This window comes from Etheostoma cragini, chromosome 23 (genome assembly GCF_013103735.1).
Source record: "Etheostoma cragini isolate CJK2018 chromosome 23, CSU_Ecrag_1.0, whole genome shotgun sequence".
Classification (NCBI taxonomy): Eukaryota; Metazoa; Chordata; class Actinopteri; order Perciformes; family Percidae; genus Etheostoma; species Etheostoma cragini.
This window is the reverse complement of record NC_048429.1, coordinates 13,201,770-13,218,266: the sequence shown is the minus strand read 5'-3', so window position 1 is coordinate 13,218,266 and position 16,497 is coordinate 13,201,770. Positions and strand designations below refer to the sequence as shown.

Sequence of the window (16,497 nt, the reverse complement as noted above, 5' to 3'; positions counted from 1 at the left end):
TTTTGGAAAAAGGCTGCAATGAAACAAAGAGTGAAAAATTTAAAGGGGTCTGAATACTTTCCGTACCCACTGTAAGTCGCTGCAAACACTGACACGCGTTGAGTGCAGCCTATTGGGACATCTGTCTGTGGGCACCTTGTCTCAACGCAGATTTCAGTCTGTGATCCTCAGAACGTTTTATCGTCTCCCACTGGGACGCTTCTTTATTTGTCACTAAGGGGGCTTTCAAACCATCTGATTCATCAGCGAAAGGGTTCATGAGGAAGGTAATCTGAGGCTAATTTTTCCCCTCCCCCAGGCAGATGCATTCAAATACATTTTGACTTATCTGACATATGCTTCACAAAGTAAAAAAAACAACTGATAACACGGCCCCCCCCCACACAGTAGCGCTTGCGGCTAAAGAACCAGGTTTGTCACCTCCGCTATAAAGCGAATCAACAAGGCCACCAACAGGAAGCTGCATCTGGAGAATATGATGCTCAAAGGGCAAGAAAATACCAACATTAAACACAGAATACTCAGCACTTAGGTGACAGCATCCATACTGTAAGGGAACAAAAAATATTTGCTCCTTAATTGTTTAAATACTTACTTACTGAATAATTATGCGGTCATTAGTCCATGCAAAAGGTTGTGTGAGGTTTTGTCCCTTCAAAAGATTCGACGTCTTAATGTTCAAGTTAGTCTAATGAACGCTGTGGTCGGTGTCTGTCAACCAGGGTTGTAATTATGTTCGCTTGTCACTTTTCAACTCTGTCTGTAGCTTAGCAACCTGCCACGGTGACGGAGCTAAAGTTGGCTCTCATTTGAATATATTTCCCAGAAATTAAAAGAAAGAAAGAAATTCAGGTGGTTGGTGAAATACCAAGTGCAGAGTTGCAGTTTCTAAATTGTAAGGTCTCATCAGGACACCCCAGAAAAAATCTCTCACACACCTTCCTCATAACAATGCAAATATGAAACTTTTTCAGAAAGCATGCTAGAAATATGAACGTGGGTAGGTTGCATAATTACTGTGTGCCGTTAATAAATCAAAACACATGTTTAGGCCACTCCGCCCACTGAACTCCCACTGATCTTATTTAAAATAGAACGTGCTGTAATTTTTTTTTTTTTAAAGGTGCTAAGATATGTTGTGTACACGTTCATGTATTCAGAGTCTGTTGTGTAACTTTTAAAGATGATTTGTGATTGTGTTGTGCTGTAAGATATTTCTTACATTGCATTTTACATTTAGCTGACGCTTTTATCCATAGCGACTTACAATTGCTATATACTGTATGTCAAAAGTACTTTACTGGAGCAACTCGCCCACACCCAAGGCATGTGTCATATCCACTGCGCCATCACCACCCCACCCCACCCTCTTACAGCATAGGCCATTTATAAACGAGATATGTGTTAAAAGCAGAGGTGTGAGAGATGTCGCACTTGTTGTTCATCTCTGTTCATCTCCATTTTATTCTTCATTGTTTTATTTTATGACTTATTCCATTATAACACTATTCTCAACGCTGCACTATTTGCTTCTGTGTTGCTGCTTTTGTGTGTGCATGGGCACAAGTATCCAGAGATGGCCGAGATGGTGTTCACTTCCCGTACTCAAGCACAAATAATTGCGTTAAAAAAATACTCTGGTAAAAGTAGATGTACTGATTTAACTTCTTTAAAGTAAAAGTAACAAAGTACAGGCGAGGAAATCTATGAAAGTAAAAGTAGCCTTGCCAATGAAAACCATTTTTTTATGCAAAGCTAACTGGATCACACACATGTTACTAGAGAACAAGCTGAGAAACTTCAGTGGACATGAAGAAGAGGCTCTTTACATTTCATTGACGACATTGTAAATGGATGTCTGCCAATAGGCCTAAAACATCCCATATATGACTAGTGTGACCGAGACTGGGACTCCAAGTTAAAAAGATTCTGACTGAGTGGCAAGATATGAATTACATTCTGATTCTGTGAGAATTCACAGATCCAGTTTCTCTTTTTTAATCTTCCCCTTAACATTTAAAGGAATCCACATGTGTGTGTGTATGCTCAAATAAGGCTTTTGGACAGATAATTAAGGATAAAATATGAATTACTAAATAGACATTAATGAAGAAGTTCCCCAGCACATTGGCCAGGAGTCATTCTCGATGCCTACTATCTCAAACATCTCTCTCAGATGAGGAATCTGATCAGGAATGTCTTGATGCTGCCCAATCTCTGGGATCTCTGTTTTCTTCATTATCAATCTTGCCGTCTACACTACTATGTGCTAACGTTAGCGCCATCAAGTCACAGTGATTTGCAATGAATGAATGCTGCTGAATGTGTCGAGTCGTTATGTAGTGGTGCGTCAAGTGCAAAGAATATTCCCATCCAATTAGATTGAATTTGGTATTGATGAGGTGAAAAATAATTACGGCAACTAAACTGAAATCATTTGAATCTAAAGTAACGAGCCAATTTTGTAAAATGTACAAAGTAGAAAGTACCGATATCCATGTTAAAATGTAAGGAGTAAAAGTAAAAAGTCAGCCCAAAAATAAATATTAAAGTACAAATATCTGAAAAATCTACTTAAGTACAGTAACAAAGTTTTAGTAATTTGTTACTTCCATCTCACATAGTACAGATACACGTCACACCATAAAACAATGTTTTGACATGTATGTGATTAAGACAATAACAGAGACTAGAATAAAAGCCTATTATGAATTTACTTTAATGAATTATGACAAATGGCTTCCTCTATGATAGTTCATTAGCCACTTTTAACAATAAAAAAATATCCATATCTGTAATTTCTGGCCCTTGAATTAGTGCTGTATTGTTTCTTCTCTTCTACCTGTATTTTTTCTTCTTCTATCATGTTCTTTTGCAAAAACTAGCCTAGTAACGACATTTGACATGTTTTTTTTCTTAAAATAGCTGCAAACAATTGGCAAATATTATATTATAAGAAACAATTCAAAATATTATTAACAAGTCATAAACTTTTTTAATCAGGCCGGTTTTTTGTGCAATAACACCGGCTTAAATTATAATGTGCACTACTCTGCTGAATACTATTTATTCATTATTACTGTTCACCATTACAACTCATTAGTTATGTAAATACTGCATCATAAAATTCCTTTAATTATGTAAATACCGTGCATGTCCACACTCGTTATATTTCTTTTATTTATATTTCTACTCTGATAATTATATACTTCTTGCAACTGTAACACAGAAATTCCCTTTCGGGGATCAATAAAGTATTTATGATTCTGATTAAACGTTGATGACATTACGCTTCTTTTAGTAAGTGTCATTTGGTTTTGTCATGAAGAGTTATTGGGGTTGGGGTTCATGTGTCATAACTGTATCATAACTGTGTCATGACAGGGTCCTGTCACACTTCAACACCTTCAATCCCTTCAAGTAAAGTGTTTTTTTGCATTTTTTCTTCTAGTCTATTGGCTGTGTCACAGGTAATACCCAGTCAGCATAGACATCTATGTAAACTCGTGGTAATAAAAAGGGAATGCACACAGCAGGGTGTTCAACCCACCCCTGTTTCAGTTTAAAATACTCGTTGCTACGATTTGTCGGGCTAAACGTGGTTGGGAGAGACAAATTATTTTTCTGTTCCGTTTTAATTGAGCCATGGATTACTTATATGATGTTTATAAATTTAAAAGATAATTTTCCAAGTCCAAAAAGTCACAGTTTTGTCATAAAACTGTGAAAGTACGTACTTAGTATTTCAACATTGCATGGGTGAAGTGTGGCCAAAGCTGCGATGCTTCAGTGTTACCTACCCTGACGTAATGTTACTCACATGAGCAACAGGTCTTGCTTGTTCTTTCGCTTCTCGGCTGTTAAACCTTTGCCGAGTTAACGTTACATGTGTTGTGGAACATAGTAAAGCTAGCCAGCTAGCAAGCAAGCTAGCAAGATGTTGTAAATTGTGGGAGACGAGATAGTTCATTGAGCGGTTTCACACAAAACTAAGTGGTACCATGACAAACCTATGACTTTCTTTACTCGCAAAATGCTCATTTAAAATGATGAACACCATTACGTGTAATTCATGACTCAGTTTAAAAGTTGTAAGAATATACTACCATACATATTTTTTCCAAAATAAGGTCCCAAGACAGAACAACGTCCTCCTCTATGGTCCCTTAATACATCCTCACAGAGCTGCTAACATGGCTGCATACCGTTATTGTCGTATATTTTGAAAGATTCATATTTCACTCAGATAACTTAAAAAACAATCTGAAATTATTCCAAAATACCGCTCCGCTGTTGCTACAGTGAGACTTGTAGGAGAAAGTCATTTTTGACGTGTCATGGTAACATATGGTGTTCTCGCTGCTACTCCATCTGTTTTATTTCGCAGTTTTGCACTGCGTTTACTCTGCTCAAGGTGTGACCCAGGCTCAAAATTCAGCCTAATTACCAAATCAAAATATAACATTTGAATACTAATTATATTACGAGATAACTAAGTAGTGATCATGTGAACAACGTTTGATTTCTCAAGATTATCGGGTCTTCCTTCTTTCTTAACTTTGGCTCTGTTTCCTTTCTGCTACAACACTGATTGTGCTTCTTCATTATTGACCACTAACACCAGCACCAACAGGGCTAAGTGAGACAAAATGGAAACTTGGCCCCACGGTTGACTAATGGTTTTTATTGCGCTTGCTGTGTTTAATCAGTAGCCACACACACTTGCACACTCACAGAAACCTTGCCTTTGTCTCAATAAGCAGTACATATGAGAACACTTGTTCTCCCTAACCTCGCTTGATGTATTATGCATTACAGCAAAGCGTTTTAGTGTGTAAGGTGTGTTTCCAACTCGGCAAGGAATGCATTATGCATTGAAACATTAGGCAGATGCATGGGCTGCTAGGAACCTCATTGCCTTGTAAAATAAACTTGTGTGTGTGTGTGTGTGTGAAAAAGAGAAGGTCAGTGGGGAATCTGGTAATGAATTTCTTTTGCAATGTGTTTTATTTCTTCAGGGTTTCTGAGAGTGTGAGTTCTTCTACATGTGAATGTGAATACATGTATGTGTGTTGACATATGGAGCCGTGTGTGTCGAAAGCAGACTGATGTACAGTGACAGGGTCGAGAGTGTCGGACGAGTTAGAAGATCGTCTAACAGCGATTCCTCGCTGCCGCTCTGCTGACTCCACACACTCAAACACACACTCGTTGTATATGTTGCTCCTCTCAGAGGGTAGAGATGGGGGCGAAGAGAGAAGGGAACAGGGAAGAGATGACACTGTGAGAACTCCTAGTTCGTCACCAAATTAAAAGTAACATTCAGTCTAGATATAATTGGTTTGAGGATTAATCAAGAGATCTAAGTTAGTGACGACCACTACTGAGGTCACCTGTGAACACTAGTTTGCAATGCACAAATCACACTAATTAATGCTTTTATATGAACAATTGAAATAAACTACTGCATTAGAATCTTTCTTTGCATTGTTTTGATTTCAAGGTCTGCAACTTCACTGTTTTCAATCAGGCCCTATTTACCGATACTTTTTAGAATATTTTACCCTTCCGTTATTAAACGAAAGGATGTGCATACCACATTTCTTTTACAAAATATGTCTTTCCACACTAGAACACATAAACGACTCCAATCTCTCCTTGGGCCACTTTGTCACAATAAGTTAAATACCAGAGAAGAAGATTCTGAGCCTGCATAGAGAGCTTATTCACTGGTATTAACAAACTAAATAATAGTAGCTATTCTTTTTCTATTTATACGTGTACATTCATATGTGATACCTATTTATTTAAGATCTTTCTGGTCAAACTGTATGTGGGACAACAAGGTTGAGTGGCTGCCTGCAATACTGGTAGCCATTGTTACCATTCCTGACAGCAATGCTGGTATTGTTTTCCTATGTGTGTGTGTGTGTGTGTGCGCGTGTTTGTGTTTGTTTATTTGTGTTATCAAGGCAAATCATGGTTTTTGAGTACTTTTCCAGGTTCTTTTCATTTCCGCAGCCACATTTTGTCACTGCTATGCCGTTGCCACTGTGCCCCCCACTTTATGCCCCTGGCCCAATTTGGCCTCGCGACTTATGTGACCCATTGCAAGGTGGTCTCTAGTTGTTGTTTCTTGCGCATGCTCATTACACAAAGCAGTAATGGGCACGGTTGAATAGAGAAGATGGACGTGACAGATGTCTTTGTTCATCAAACACTCCGTTTTAGACGCTCAACAATCTGCACCTTAGAAGTTTTTTTTTAACTCATGTGCATGTGGACGAAAGGCCAAATGTACAGGAGAATATCAGTTTTCAAAAATATCTGTACATGTGTAGATAGAGCTTAAATTCCCGTTTACTTAAACAGGTTGAGTTACCATGGTTTTATGCTTTTATCAAGAAATCTCATCAAGTCATTTATGCTCTCTCCCATTAGCAGATTAATATGTTTGTTCTGAGCAACTTTACAATATTGAGCATTTTGCATGTTGCATTCAAACAATCAACAATCAAATGACTATATACCCCAGAGAAATAATACTTAAAAAAACTTAAGATAATCATGAGTCCTTATAAAAGAGAGGCATTTATGTCGAGCTGTAACTCACAGGACCCCCGTGCTGCCAGCAGAGGAGGCAGAGTGGAAAATGAAAAGGTCTCTGTTGTAACCACCCACTGTAGTCGTGATAATAATGATCAGAAATGGCATGTGCCTGCCTTTGAAATAATGACACTGATAGATAAAGGCGGCGCATTGCTTCCTCAGCCAGCAACTGCAAAAAAAGGAGAGAAACTGAAGGAGATGATTCAGTAATACTCAGATTTGTTACACAGAACTTCAGTGCACACAAACTGAGAACGTTAATACTGTCTGCAGCTCTGTTGGATGAGCTGCTGATGCTAATGTGTACCCCTTACAGTACAGAATATCTGTTCTAATATTGTTTACGCCTGTGTGATTTTACAGTAAAGTATTTAAATGAATCAGGTCAGTTGGAGATAAGTCATTATAAAACACTGTGAGAATGAACTGCAAGAGTTTGCCTGGTGATTATCAATGTTTTCTTATTGTCTATGTCAAATGTTTTTTAAAGTTCCCATATCAGACTAATTTTTATGTTCATACTTTTATTTGGGGTTTCTACATGAACCTGTTTACATACTTTAATGTTCAAAAAACACATTTTTCCCATACTGTCTGTCTATGTATAGTACCTGAATTCATCCTCTGTCTGAAACGCTCCGTTTTGGCGCCTGTCTCTTTAAGCCCACCTGTCAAAAACTTTGCCGGGTCTTCAACATCAGCGATTTTGTCGTCTTTATACCATCACTGCAGCTGGGGAATGACTCTAACTGCACTCTTGCAGCACTCTTGCATCAAAAATAGTATAGGTGTGACATCACAACCATGCAGAAGTCTGGACGGCTCGTTTAAAGGCACAGTTTCAGAGTACAGACTGTGTGCCTTTCTCTGTGGATTGATCGTTTTGATACTCACAGTATTTATATAGCCCTTCAACCTGCTCTATAATATAAAAAAAGAAGACATGGGAATATCCCTTTCTACAATAGGTGACCTTTAATTCACACTTCAAAATAGTATTGTTATCTAAGAACTGCAGCATCCAGCTGTTAGGAAATGGCTGAGCCAGTTCTAAAGATTGTAGTTTCAATTTAAACAAATGGGCTTTGGGCTAAGTGCCACTAAACGGGTAGTGCAGTAGAAAATGATTGAGAGATAGACAAACACATGATTGGTTTTGGTGTTTTCATGGGAGAGAAATGTATACAGTGTACAGTATACACAGTAAGCAGCACCAGCCGTATGACAGATGTTGCATGACATTGCTCTGCTTAGGGACTTTCAGTGTCAATTTGCCCATATTCACAGTGTACATGTGGTTAGTATGTTTTAGAGTATTTTACACAATATGAACAAACAAACACTTCCACAATGACACAGAGATGTCAGTTTATTCACCTACATCAGTAGGAAAAGTATATTATATAAACCTGAACTGCAACTGCAGTAATAATATGCAGGTCTTTTGGAATGAGATTCTCACTGAGCTGTCATATCATACTTCCATGAATCCGTGTTTTTCTCACCCTCCTTCTCTATCTTTTCTCATCCCAATTAGTTTCTGCTCATGCAACTTTAATGTAACCTCAGGGAATGATGAAGTGACTCTGATTACATTTAAAAAAAAAAAAAAAAAGAATCTATCTCAGTAACTTTCTGAGTTGTCCTGTGCTCACCTTTGGCTCCAGATAACAAAGCTTCCCTTCTACAGTAATTAATTGCTCAGAGCCCCAGAAGCTTGCACAAGTATAGTGCATGCGTGCGTGCGTGCGTGCGTGCTTGCGTGCGTGTGTGCGTGAGTGCGTGTGTGTGTGTGTGTGTGTGTGAAAATTCAGTTCTATTCTGACCAAATCAGTGACAAATCTACTGTCAATTTGACTTTGTATTTAGTGCTGCCCATCTTGTATGGAAGTTAATTACTGGCAAAACTATTAAATATACACACAGCAATTTTAAAATAATATGATCTGCAAGTCAGAAAATGCAAGCAAGTCAGATTTATCAGAGCTTTTAGAAAAGTCAATTTAACGGTGGGAATAACGACTCGGATGTGATGTGAATTTTCAAGTCGGAAACTTGTACTCCGATATCACATGAATGTAGCATTAGCCAGCCACCTGCTATCAATAAAACATGGAAACACTAGATATTAAAAGAAAATGAACAATACATTTAAAAAATACCTTGACACTATTTGTGTTTCCAGTTTGACTTATATGATATTGTCTAGTCCTTGAATGTTTTGTCATTCCTCAAAAATGTTTGTTTTCAAAGAACTTCCTCATCCTTCATGCCAATCAGTATAAATTTGCTAACAGTAGGGGGTGGGGCCTCATTTCACCAGTTTCCTCGAAATGCAATCAGTGATTAATCAGATATTCTGCATCATACAAGGACCAAGTTATAATGCCTGAGACAAAATCTATGAATGATGATGGTAGCGCTTACCTCGTGGGTTGTAATTTTCAATATGACAGGATAGAGTGGTGAGAAGACTAATCTGTACTTTCATCTACCCCAAAGGAAAAATCAATGAGACAGTGAAAAGGAAAAGAGAATCAGGGAGGTTAAAGTGGCCATATGTAACTTTCAGTTGTGTTGATTCTAGTGGTAACTTTGGACAAAAGTGGTAGTGTTTTTACCATACCTGCTGTCCTAAAGGTCTTTTCTTTATGATGCTTTACTGCCCACTGTATATTACTGAGTTAGTGTTACCAGGAGGTCATATAGTAAAGAAAATCATTGATTTACTATAACATAATAAGTTACAGATGTATCAATGCATTTTACTCATAGCGATTTAGAGTGACTGAATGCTTTAAGCTCAAACGAGGTCAAACAGGCTGAGGGTTGAGTGAGGTATATGGAAGTGGAAGATGAAGAGGAAGACCTGAGAGTACAGGTGGGTGTGTTGATGTGAACTTTGGATGTATCGGGAGCCAAACTGGGTATCACTGTCACTGTTGCACGAGCCAAAGCATTAAGCGTTTGTTGAACCAACCAACTAATTAACAACTTATAACAATAGAGGGCATTTTTATGAAACCCACGCGCCCTTACACAAGTAAAGAACATAATAGGCCTGAAAGGAATAAAGCGTCCACGCTAAATGGAAGGTGGGGCATAATTTAATGTTTTGAATCATTTCCAATCCTGTAATTGTCTCCACCTGTTGAAAGCCTGACCAAGTGTGGCTCACGTTATTGTTGTCTTTGATTTTCCTTTTCACTTTTAGTTGTTCTTTGTTTAGTTTCCTTCTTTCCCGTGATGGCTCTGGCCCCAGTATCAGCCACAACTACACCAGGTAACTTCTAAAATAACTTTAAAATACAATTAGGCCGCTATAAAGAAATCTCCTGCTACCTTTTACCTAGCTCCGCTGGCTGGATATGCTAACACAGGTTTTTCTGGTGTTGAAAAGAAATTTGTGACCCATCAGAATGTGTTACTGTAGAACTGGTCTACCTGCCCCAAATCATTCTGTGACTTCACGGGAAAAATCGGACCCGGGCATATGCCTTAATAAAACCTATATAAAAAGAAGAAAGACCATTGTATGAAAAATGACAGAGCTTTAGAAACATTAAAAAATTATTTATATACCCCTTTTAAGCAAAAGCCAGAATATAAAAAACATTAAATACTCCAATATATTCCAAGCAGTTCTCACCCTTAACCCAATCTAAATACAGCACATATGGATTCTCCTTCACACCAGCTCTGAGTCTCTGAATAGTGTAATCAACATTTGTATAATCATCCCTGTTTGACTTTATTAAAGGCTCTCCTGTGAGCCGGCCCCACGCTGATCGATGTAATTAGACTCAGTCATATTAGACAGAGAGAAATCATTTGTGCTTTATTTTGGGCTTAAACTTCACAAAGTGAAGAAGACTATTGTAAATGACAATGTGCAACAGAGCAATCGATAAGTTATTATCATCATTATGTACTGGAGAATGTCAGATCCTGCAAATCAAATATGGCAGTTTTTGTCTGGCGTTGATTTCATTTTATAGCACTGGCGTTTGTTAGTTGAGAATTGAAAGTGGTCGATAATTTGTATGAAGACAAAAAGTTCTCAAGGCCAGTTTGACACTAGGCATTTAGCTTTTATTGTTTGAGTGTTACACGTGCGTTGAGTTTTCTGTGTCACTCAACTGTGAACGCATCATTTAGGGGTTCAGTGTTGACCAGTTTGATTTACTTCACTGCTTTTCTGGTTTGTAAGAATATCCAGCTTGGTCTTATAGCTCCCCCTAGTGGCTCATCTGTTGAGTTAGCAAATTGTTATAAAAGAAAAAAATGTATAAAGCATTTTATTGTCCTTCTTGTGTCTATTTTTTGGGTCTTTGTATTTTGGAAAGCTTTTCGTGGTACATATATTTACCAAAAGTGTTCTAGAAATAAACATGACATAAGACTTTATATTAGAGGAGGACTTTTATTCAAAGCTTTACACGAGATTGTATCCACAAGGGAGCAGCATACAACTGAATGGACAGATTGTCATGGTTACATCTACATAGAAAAATAACAAACAAATCAGGCACAATGCCAAAAGCCAACAGAAAAGGGAGACAACAACTACAGCTAAAAAAAAAAAAAAAAGACTTAACGAAAGAAACATTTCTAAAGTCTAAATCACGTCCAGTGGATCTTTATGGCTTGGTCAAAGTAAAAATCAAGGTAAAGATTTTAAGACAAGTGAATATTTTCTATTTCATTCTATACTTATAAAGTTGTCTGGGCAAATGTGTCCAGCAGTGTTCTCTACTGGCAAAAAGCAAAAATCTCACTTATTACAAAAACATCCCATACAATAAACATTCCTAACTTTACAATATGGCTGTCAATTTTGTTCTCTTTATTCATATTTACATCTCGTGTCAATTGTTATTTCACCAAAGATCGATTCATAAAACTGCATACAGTATTTACATTTTAAGTACAAAACCGTTTAGCCGTAGGAAAACCCCACCCAGACGCATCAATTCCCAGAAACCTGCAAAAAATGTTACTCTCCTGGAGAAGGATCAACAGTTTAACCAAAATGTGTTTAGGTAAAGTAGAAACAACTCTTATATACACATTGAATTCTCCTCGAAACAGAACATAACAACTCAGACCGGATTTTACAACATTGATTCCACCATTGTATTCTTAAAGCCAAAACCGGTAATGCTTAATAAAGAGAATTCTCTAGAAATATTCTTGGTCATTTTCATGTAATGTGAACTCACTGACAGTAAAAATACAGTGCTCCTTCGGGGTGGGTGGCCTTTGTCACTGCAAACAAAGCACACCCTAAAAACCTCAAGATAGAATGTGTTTTAGTTTAGTTTCACTGCCACCAGCACGTTAGAATAGAATATTTATGTTGCTTTCATTGCTTTACAGACAACAAAAAGCAGTTTAAAACTATCAATATTGATCGTCAGTGTAAGCCTATAATCTATGCCAAACACCATTTGGTTACACTGTACAAAACGGGTGAAAATATGAGCCATTTTGAGATGTAACCGAAGCTTTTCTTTGATTTCTGAGATATTACGTGTACTGTGTGGTTCCCTGGAAAAAAAAACTCTTTAGATACCGCCGTCCTGTTTTGAGTCCGGGAACTCCTGACATCAGTCTCCTTCGTTCACCACATGAACCTCTGTGTGGCCGTGCTGTCCGGCCAGCGGAAGCTCTTACTGATGAAGATGTAAAGTGTGGCAGCATTGACCACGGTGTACAGGAGAAACTCCCCAATGAGTCTGCTAAGAGAGGGGAGAGGCATGTGCAGGCGGTACATCAGATAAGGAACGATGAAGTACCTGAACTCCAGCAGCTTCTGGGGGACCGTGGCAGCCAGCAGGCACGCCAAGAACGCCAGACTCCAGAACAGTGAGCGCGACTTGAAGGAGTCCAGAAAATTCCACCCTGCAAATACATACGCGGGGACGAGGAGAAAGCGCACCAGCTCGTGCCTCTGGAAAAGCCTTTTCCACACGTAGAAGGGGAAATGGCGGTTATCTGCCAGGAGGTACTTGTGGACGAAGGTGAACTTCCACACCAGGAGCAAGGTGACGCACGTGACGAAGAGGAAGAACAGAGGCTGCTTTTTCAGAGCCTGGAGGAAGCGGAGAGCGCGGTGGTAACAAAGCGAGACGGGGAGCGAGAAGAAGAGGGTGAAGGAGAAGAAATAGAGGAGTTGCGGGAAGTTGAGGCAGGCTTCGTGGCTCGTCCTGTCACCCACCACTATCCCATCATTCAGCACCACGAACCCCAGGAAGCCCACGCCAACCAGTGCGTACGGCCAGGCCACGAGCAGCACCGCCTTCACATGACTGGGTGAGGTGAGGAACTCCAGCGTGAAAAGAACCACTTTCTTAGCTCCGCTGAATGACAGAGGGACCTGGGAGGGAGGAGACTTCTCATCCCTCTTTTTTGTATGCTCCACCCTCCAGGCCTCATCCATTTTGGCTGCCACTAAAGTACCTGCGCAGAAGGCCACCCAGATGATGTTGGTCTGTCGGAAGAGCACGGAGCAGACGCCGAGGAACGCCGAGGCCTTGTGACAGCCGTAGAGCGTCATGAGGTAGGTGAAGAGGGTGAAGAATGTAGATCCGGCGTCCGTGTAGTAGAGGAAGTTAAAGAAGTAGAGCACGGGGAAGGTGGATAGAGACAGCGCTGAGAGGACTCTGCGTGAGGTTGTTCGTGTCTGGAAGAGAGGAAACGGGATTTTAGAAAAGAGGGAAATTGACAAACCAGATAACTCACGCTTTGTCATCTTCACACCTTCTCCCTGAGGTGCAGTTTGCAGATGAGCAGGTAGAGCAGGTAAAGGTTGCCGCAGTTGAACAGCAGGTTGATGAAGCGCAGCATGGCCGTGGAACACACCACCTGGCCGGTCAGGTCTGCGAGCCACACCACGGGCTTGATGATTCCCACAGAGACAAGGTAAAGGCCTGGGAGAGTGGTGATCATTGGGTCCCACTGCAGAAGAATCAAAACCACGTTAAGGGCTGTCCACCAATCTCACACGCAGATTATCTGTCTTGTTTATCATCACTCTGCTTGTCAAAATAGATGTATATTGTATTTCGTGGGGGATCTTTCCAAAAAAGATACAATAAACCCTGAATATGTCATAGTGACATCAGAGTTATCTCGGCTTGGATTTGGAGATGACAAACTTAAAACACAAAGGCTGCACGCAGGATGCATCATGGGTAGGGAGACCAGATGTCCCGGTTTGACCGGGACAGTCACGATTTTGAGTTGCACGTCCCGAGTACCGACGCTAAAATGTCTACATGAACCACTATGAAATTGTCTCGGTTGTCAGTGATTAAATAGCCGATGTGGTCTTCTTATAGCCCGATCATTAACTAAACCCATGCTAATAGACTAATAAAGCATCCAGCGTATGATTTTAACAATGTGTGTATGTGTTTGTCAGCCAATTATAGCAGTCTGCGTCTGCATAATCTGTGCAGCCAGCGTTACAATGTATATTTTAAAACAAGTTCATTCAAATTCATTAATGCATGAATTCATAATTTATGTACGCTTACCGTGAAGTGTTACCACAACTTTAGTTCAAGCCTGTGGCAGCAGTTCCAAATACTTAGTTTAGTGCCATGCAATGAAAAAGACCTTTTCACAAACTTTTTCACAAGTTCAGTGGTTGCATTTTCCAAAGGAATTCTAAAGAATAAAGTTGGTCCCACACAAAACTCACTCAATGTATTGTAATATTATTTCTTAGATATGTAGGCTACATACCAAGAATATTCATGAATATTACCTGAGACACCCCATTACGTTGTGAGCAGTAGGCCTGCGTGTAAATTGTGTGTAATCTGTCTGTGTCATGTCTGACATAGGCATCACAAAAAACGTGTGCGTGTACGAGCACTACGCTCACGCGCAAAGTGTCCAGGTTTTTAACTTCAGGAAATCTGGCAACCCTAATCGTGGGAAATGTAGGATCTAGCTTCTTTTTTTTTATCTTAACCCATACTAGAAACTAGTAGTAAATATACCTCGGCCTCTGCTGCTTCAGCTTGGACCATCAGACTTATTGAAAACAAACGCTGGAGGAGCCCTGATTCAGGTGAGTTATTGCATTCATATTTCCAAACCATAAAAACAAAAACTACGTTACGTGTTTTGTGGTGAATTGGCTTGAACTGTGATGAAGAAAGCAGATGAGTGCAGTCTATATGAATGATGCTGGCTAAAGCTAGCCAGCATGTAAACTACACGACCTTTAGGCACATCAACCCCCACTAATGCCATTTTCTATAGTCCGACATGGAGATTAAAAGCTCGACAAGCTGCCACATCATTTGAAATGACAGCAGCTCTGCTGTTAGCTAACCTTAATCCGCTACTCCCTGTTTAATGGCTACCGCGACTTTCAGGAAGCCACTTTACCTCGTTGAATTTCCCATGGCAGTATTTCTGAGCTTGTGGGATATGAAAAATCTCGTCCATGTATGGCTCCCTTTGCTCCCGCGTGACTCTTGAGAACAGCAGGCAGGATATCAAAAAGTTGGTGCTGCAAAGCGCAGTGAAGATGTAGCCTTCAAATTTCTCCATGTTCGATGACGAAATCCGATGTAAAAGTGAATGCATTCCGAAGCTAACTGTAATACTGTTGTGTATACCGCATAACTCGCGTATTAAAACCACTGTACAATCTCAGTTCCGAGTGAAAGTGGTTGAACTCTGTGTGCACTATAGTCCATGCACGGGAGTATGATGTCTGACAGCTGGCGGTCCGCTTCGTAAGCATGCTCGGTCCGGAACCTCTGGTGTAGGTATTAGTTCCTGGTTGTGCTAAATAGTTAAGCATGACATGTCTATGGTAATAATAATCCCAATAATTATGTATGATACATTACAAATGATATTATATTAGGATATCGTTTTCTTACGCCTGTAAAACTGTTTTCCTGAAGAGGAACTTTTCCTCCCTCATCAGTGTCACCGTGTTATGGTTCCCCCGCGTGTTCAGACCGTTCAGTCTAAGATACAAACCTTCACGGGAAACCGGGATTTTCTTCATAGGTCGGGAAGTTCCAGCATGCATTTAACAAACAAACTAGAGCTTTTTCCCGACAAAAGAGTGACTCAATTGCTTTTCAAGGAGGTCAAAAATGCAGCAGAGCTCAGACAGTGCGCGGTGGAGGGTAAAATAAATGGTGCCTTGATCAACCCAACGATGGTACGACATTTTTATTCAGCTTTAGCTACGTGTTATCAAATGTGTATGTACAGTTGGCATGTTCCTATGTATCTTTATTAGCTAACTAAATCATTGCTTTTCATACGGAACTATATTTTATGCCAAATGGAAAGTAAAAATGTTCCAGTGAAAGTGGCGCCTCATTCAACATGTCCCTTTTTTGTGTTTTTGTTTAGCTGGTGGATCCTTTCCAAGTGCTGGTAGCTGTCAACAAGGCTGTTAACTTACAGAAAATTGGGAAAATGAAGACAAGAAGTTTATTCTCAGAAATAATCTTTAATCTGTCACCTACTAATAATGTAAGTAACCAAAACTTAGTTTTCCTTTGAATTATTATCCAACTTTTGGTCTTAAAATCCATCTTTAAAGCCTATAATGCGTACATTTATCTCGTTAGACATGCGTAAACATTGCTAATTGCAGATGCACTTTTAGATTTTTACAGATGTAATGGAAATGTATTATTTTGCCGCAAGTAACTACTGATGATATAGGAACATATGATACATAAAATAAGTATACTTTTTATTGTTCCCCAGAAATTCCAATGTTACACCCTGCATGGTTATTAGAACACACTACACACAAGCCAGAAAGACACCCATATGCTCAGGTCCTACATGACCTGACAGACCGCCTACATGAGTGAGGGATGGGGGGGGGGGGGG

The 16,497-nt window shown here is 39.6% G+C and overlaps 2 protein-coding genes and 1 long non-coding RNA gene across 3 annotated transcripts in view; 2 read left to right on the top strand and 1 right to left on the bottom strand.

The window, feature by feature from the left end:
* The first annotated feature begins 5,916 nt into the window (after positions 1–5,916).
* The window catches only part of LOC117938419, a 19,045-nt gene continuing 8,464 nt past the window's right edge, over positions 5,917–16,497 (top strand). Inside the window, exons 1-2 of the long non-coding RNA XR_004655381.1 lie at positions 5,917–5,933; positions 9,151–9,154. This is a non-coding gene — a long non-coding RNA (uncharacterized LOC117938419). The remainder of the gene's footprint in view (positions 5,934–9,150; positions 9,155–16,497) is intronic.
* Positions 11,013–15,484, bottom strand: alg10 (ALG10 alpha-1,2-mannosyltransferase). Its single transcript, XM_034862989.1, has 3 exons — positions 15,016–15,484; positions 13,372–13,569; positions 11,013–13,294 (listed from the first exon to the last, which is right to left on the bottom strand). The coding sequence occupies exons 1-3, from the start codon at positions 15,214–15,216 to the stop codon at positions 12,233–12,235; spliced, it is 1,461 nt and encodes a 486-aa protein (XP_034718880.1). The 5' UTR covers positions 15,217–15,484; the 3' UTR covers positions 11,013–12,232.
* The window catches only part of tprkb (Tp53rk binding protein), a 1,601-nt gene continuing 655 nt past the window's right edge, over positions 15,552–16,497 (top strand). The window contains exons 1-2 of the mRNA XM_034862992.1: positions 15,552–15,808; positions 16,006–16,128. Coding sequence (XP_034718883.1) covers positions 15,578–15,808; positions 16,006–16,128 — 354 coding nt within the window. The 5' untranslated portion in view covers positions 15,552–15,577. The remainder of the gene's footprint in view (positions 15,809–16,005; positions 16,129–16,497) is intronic.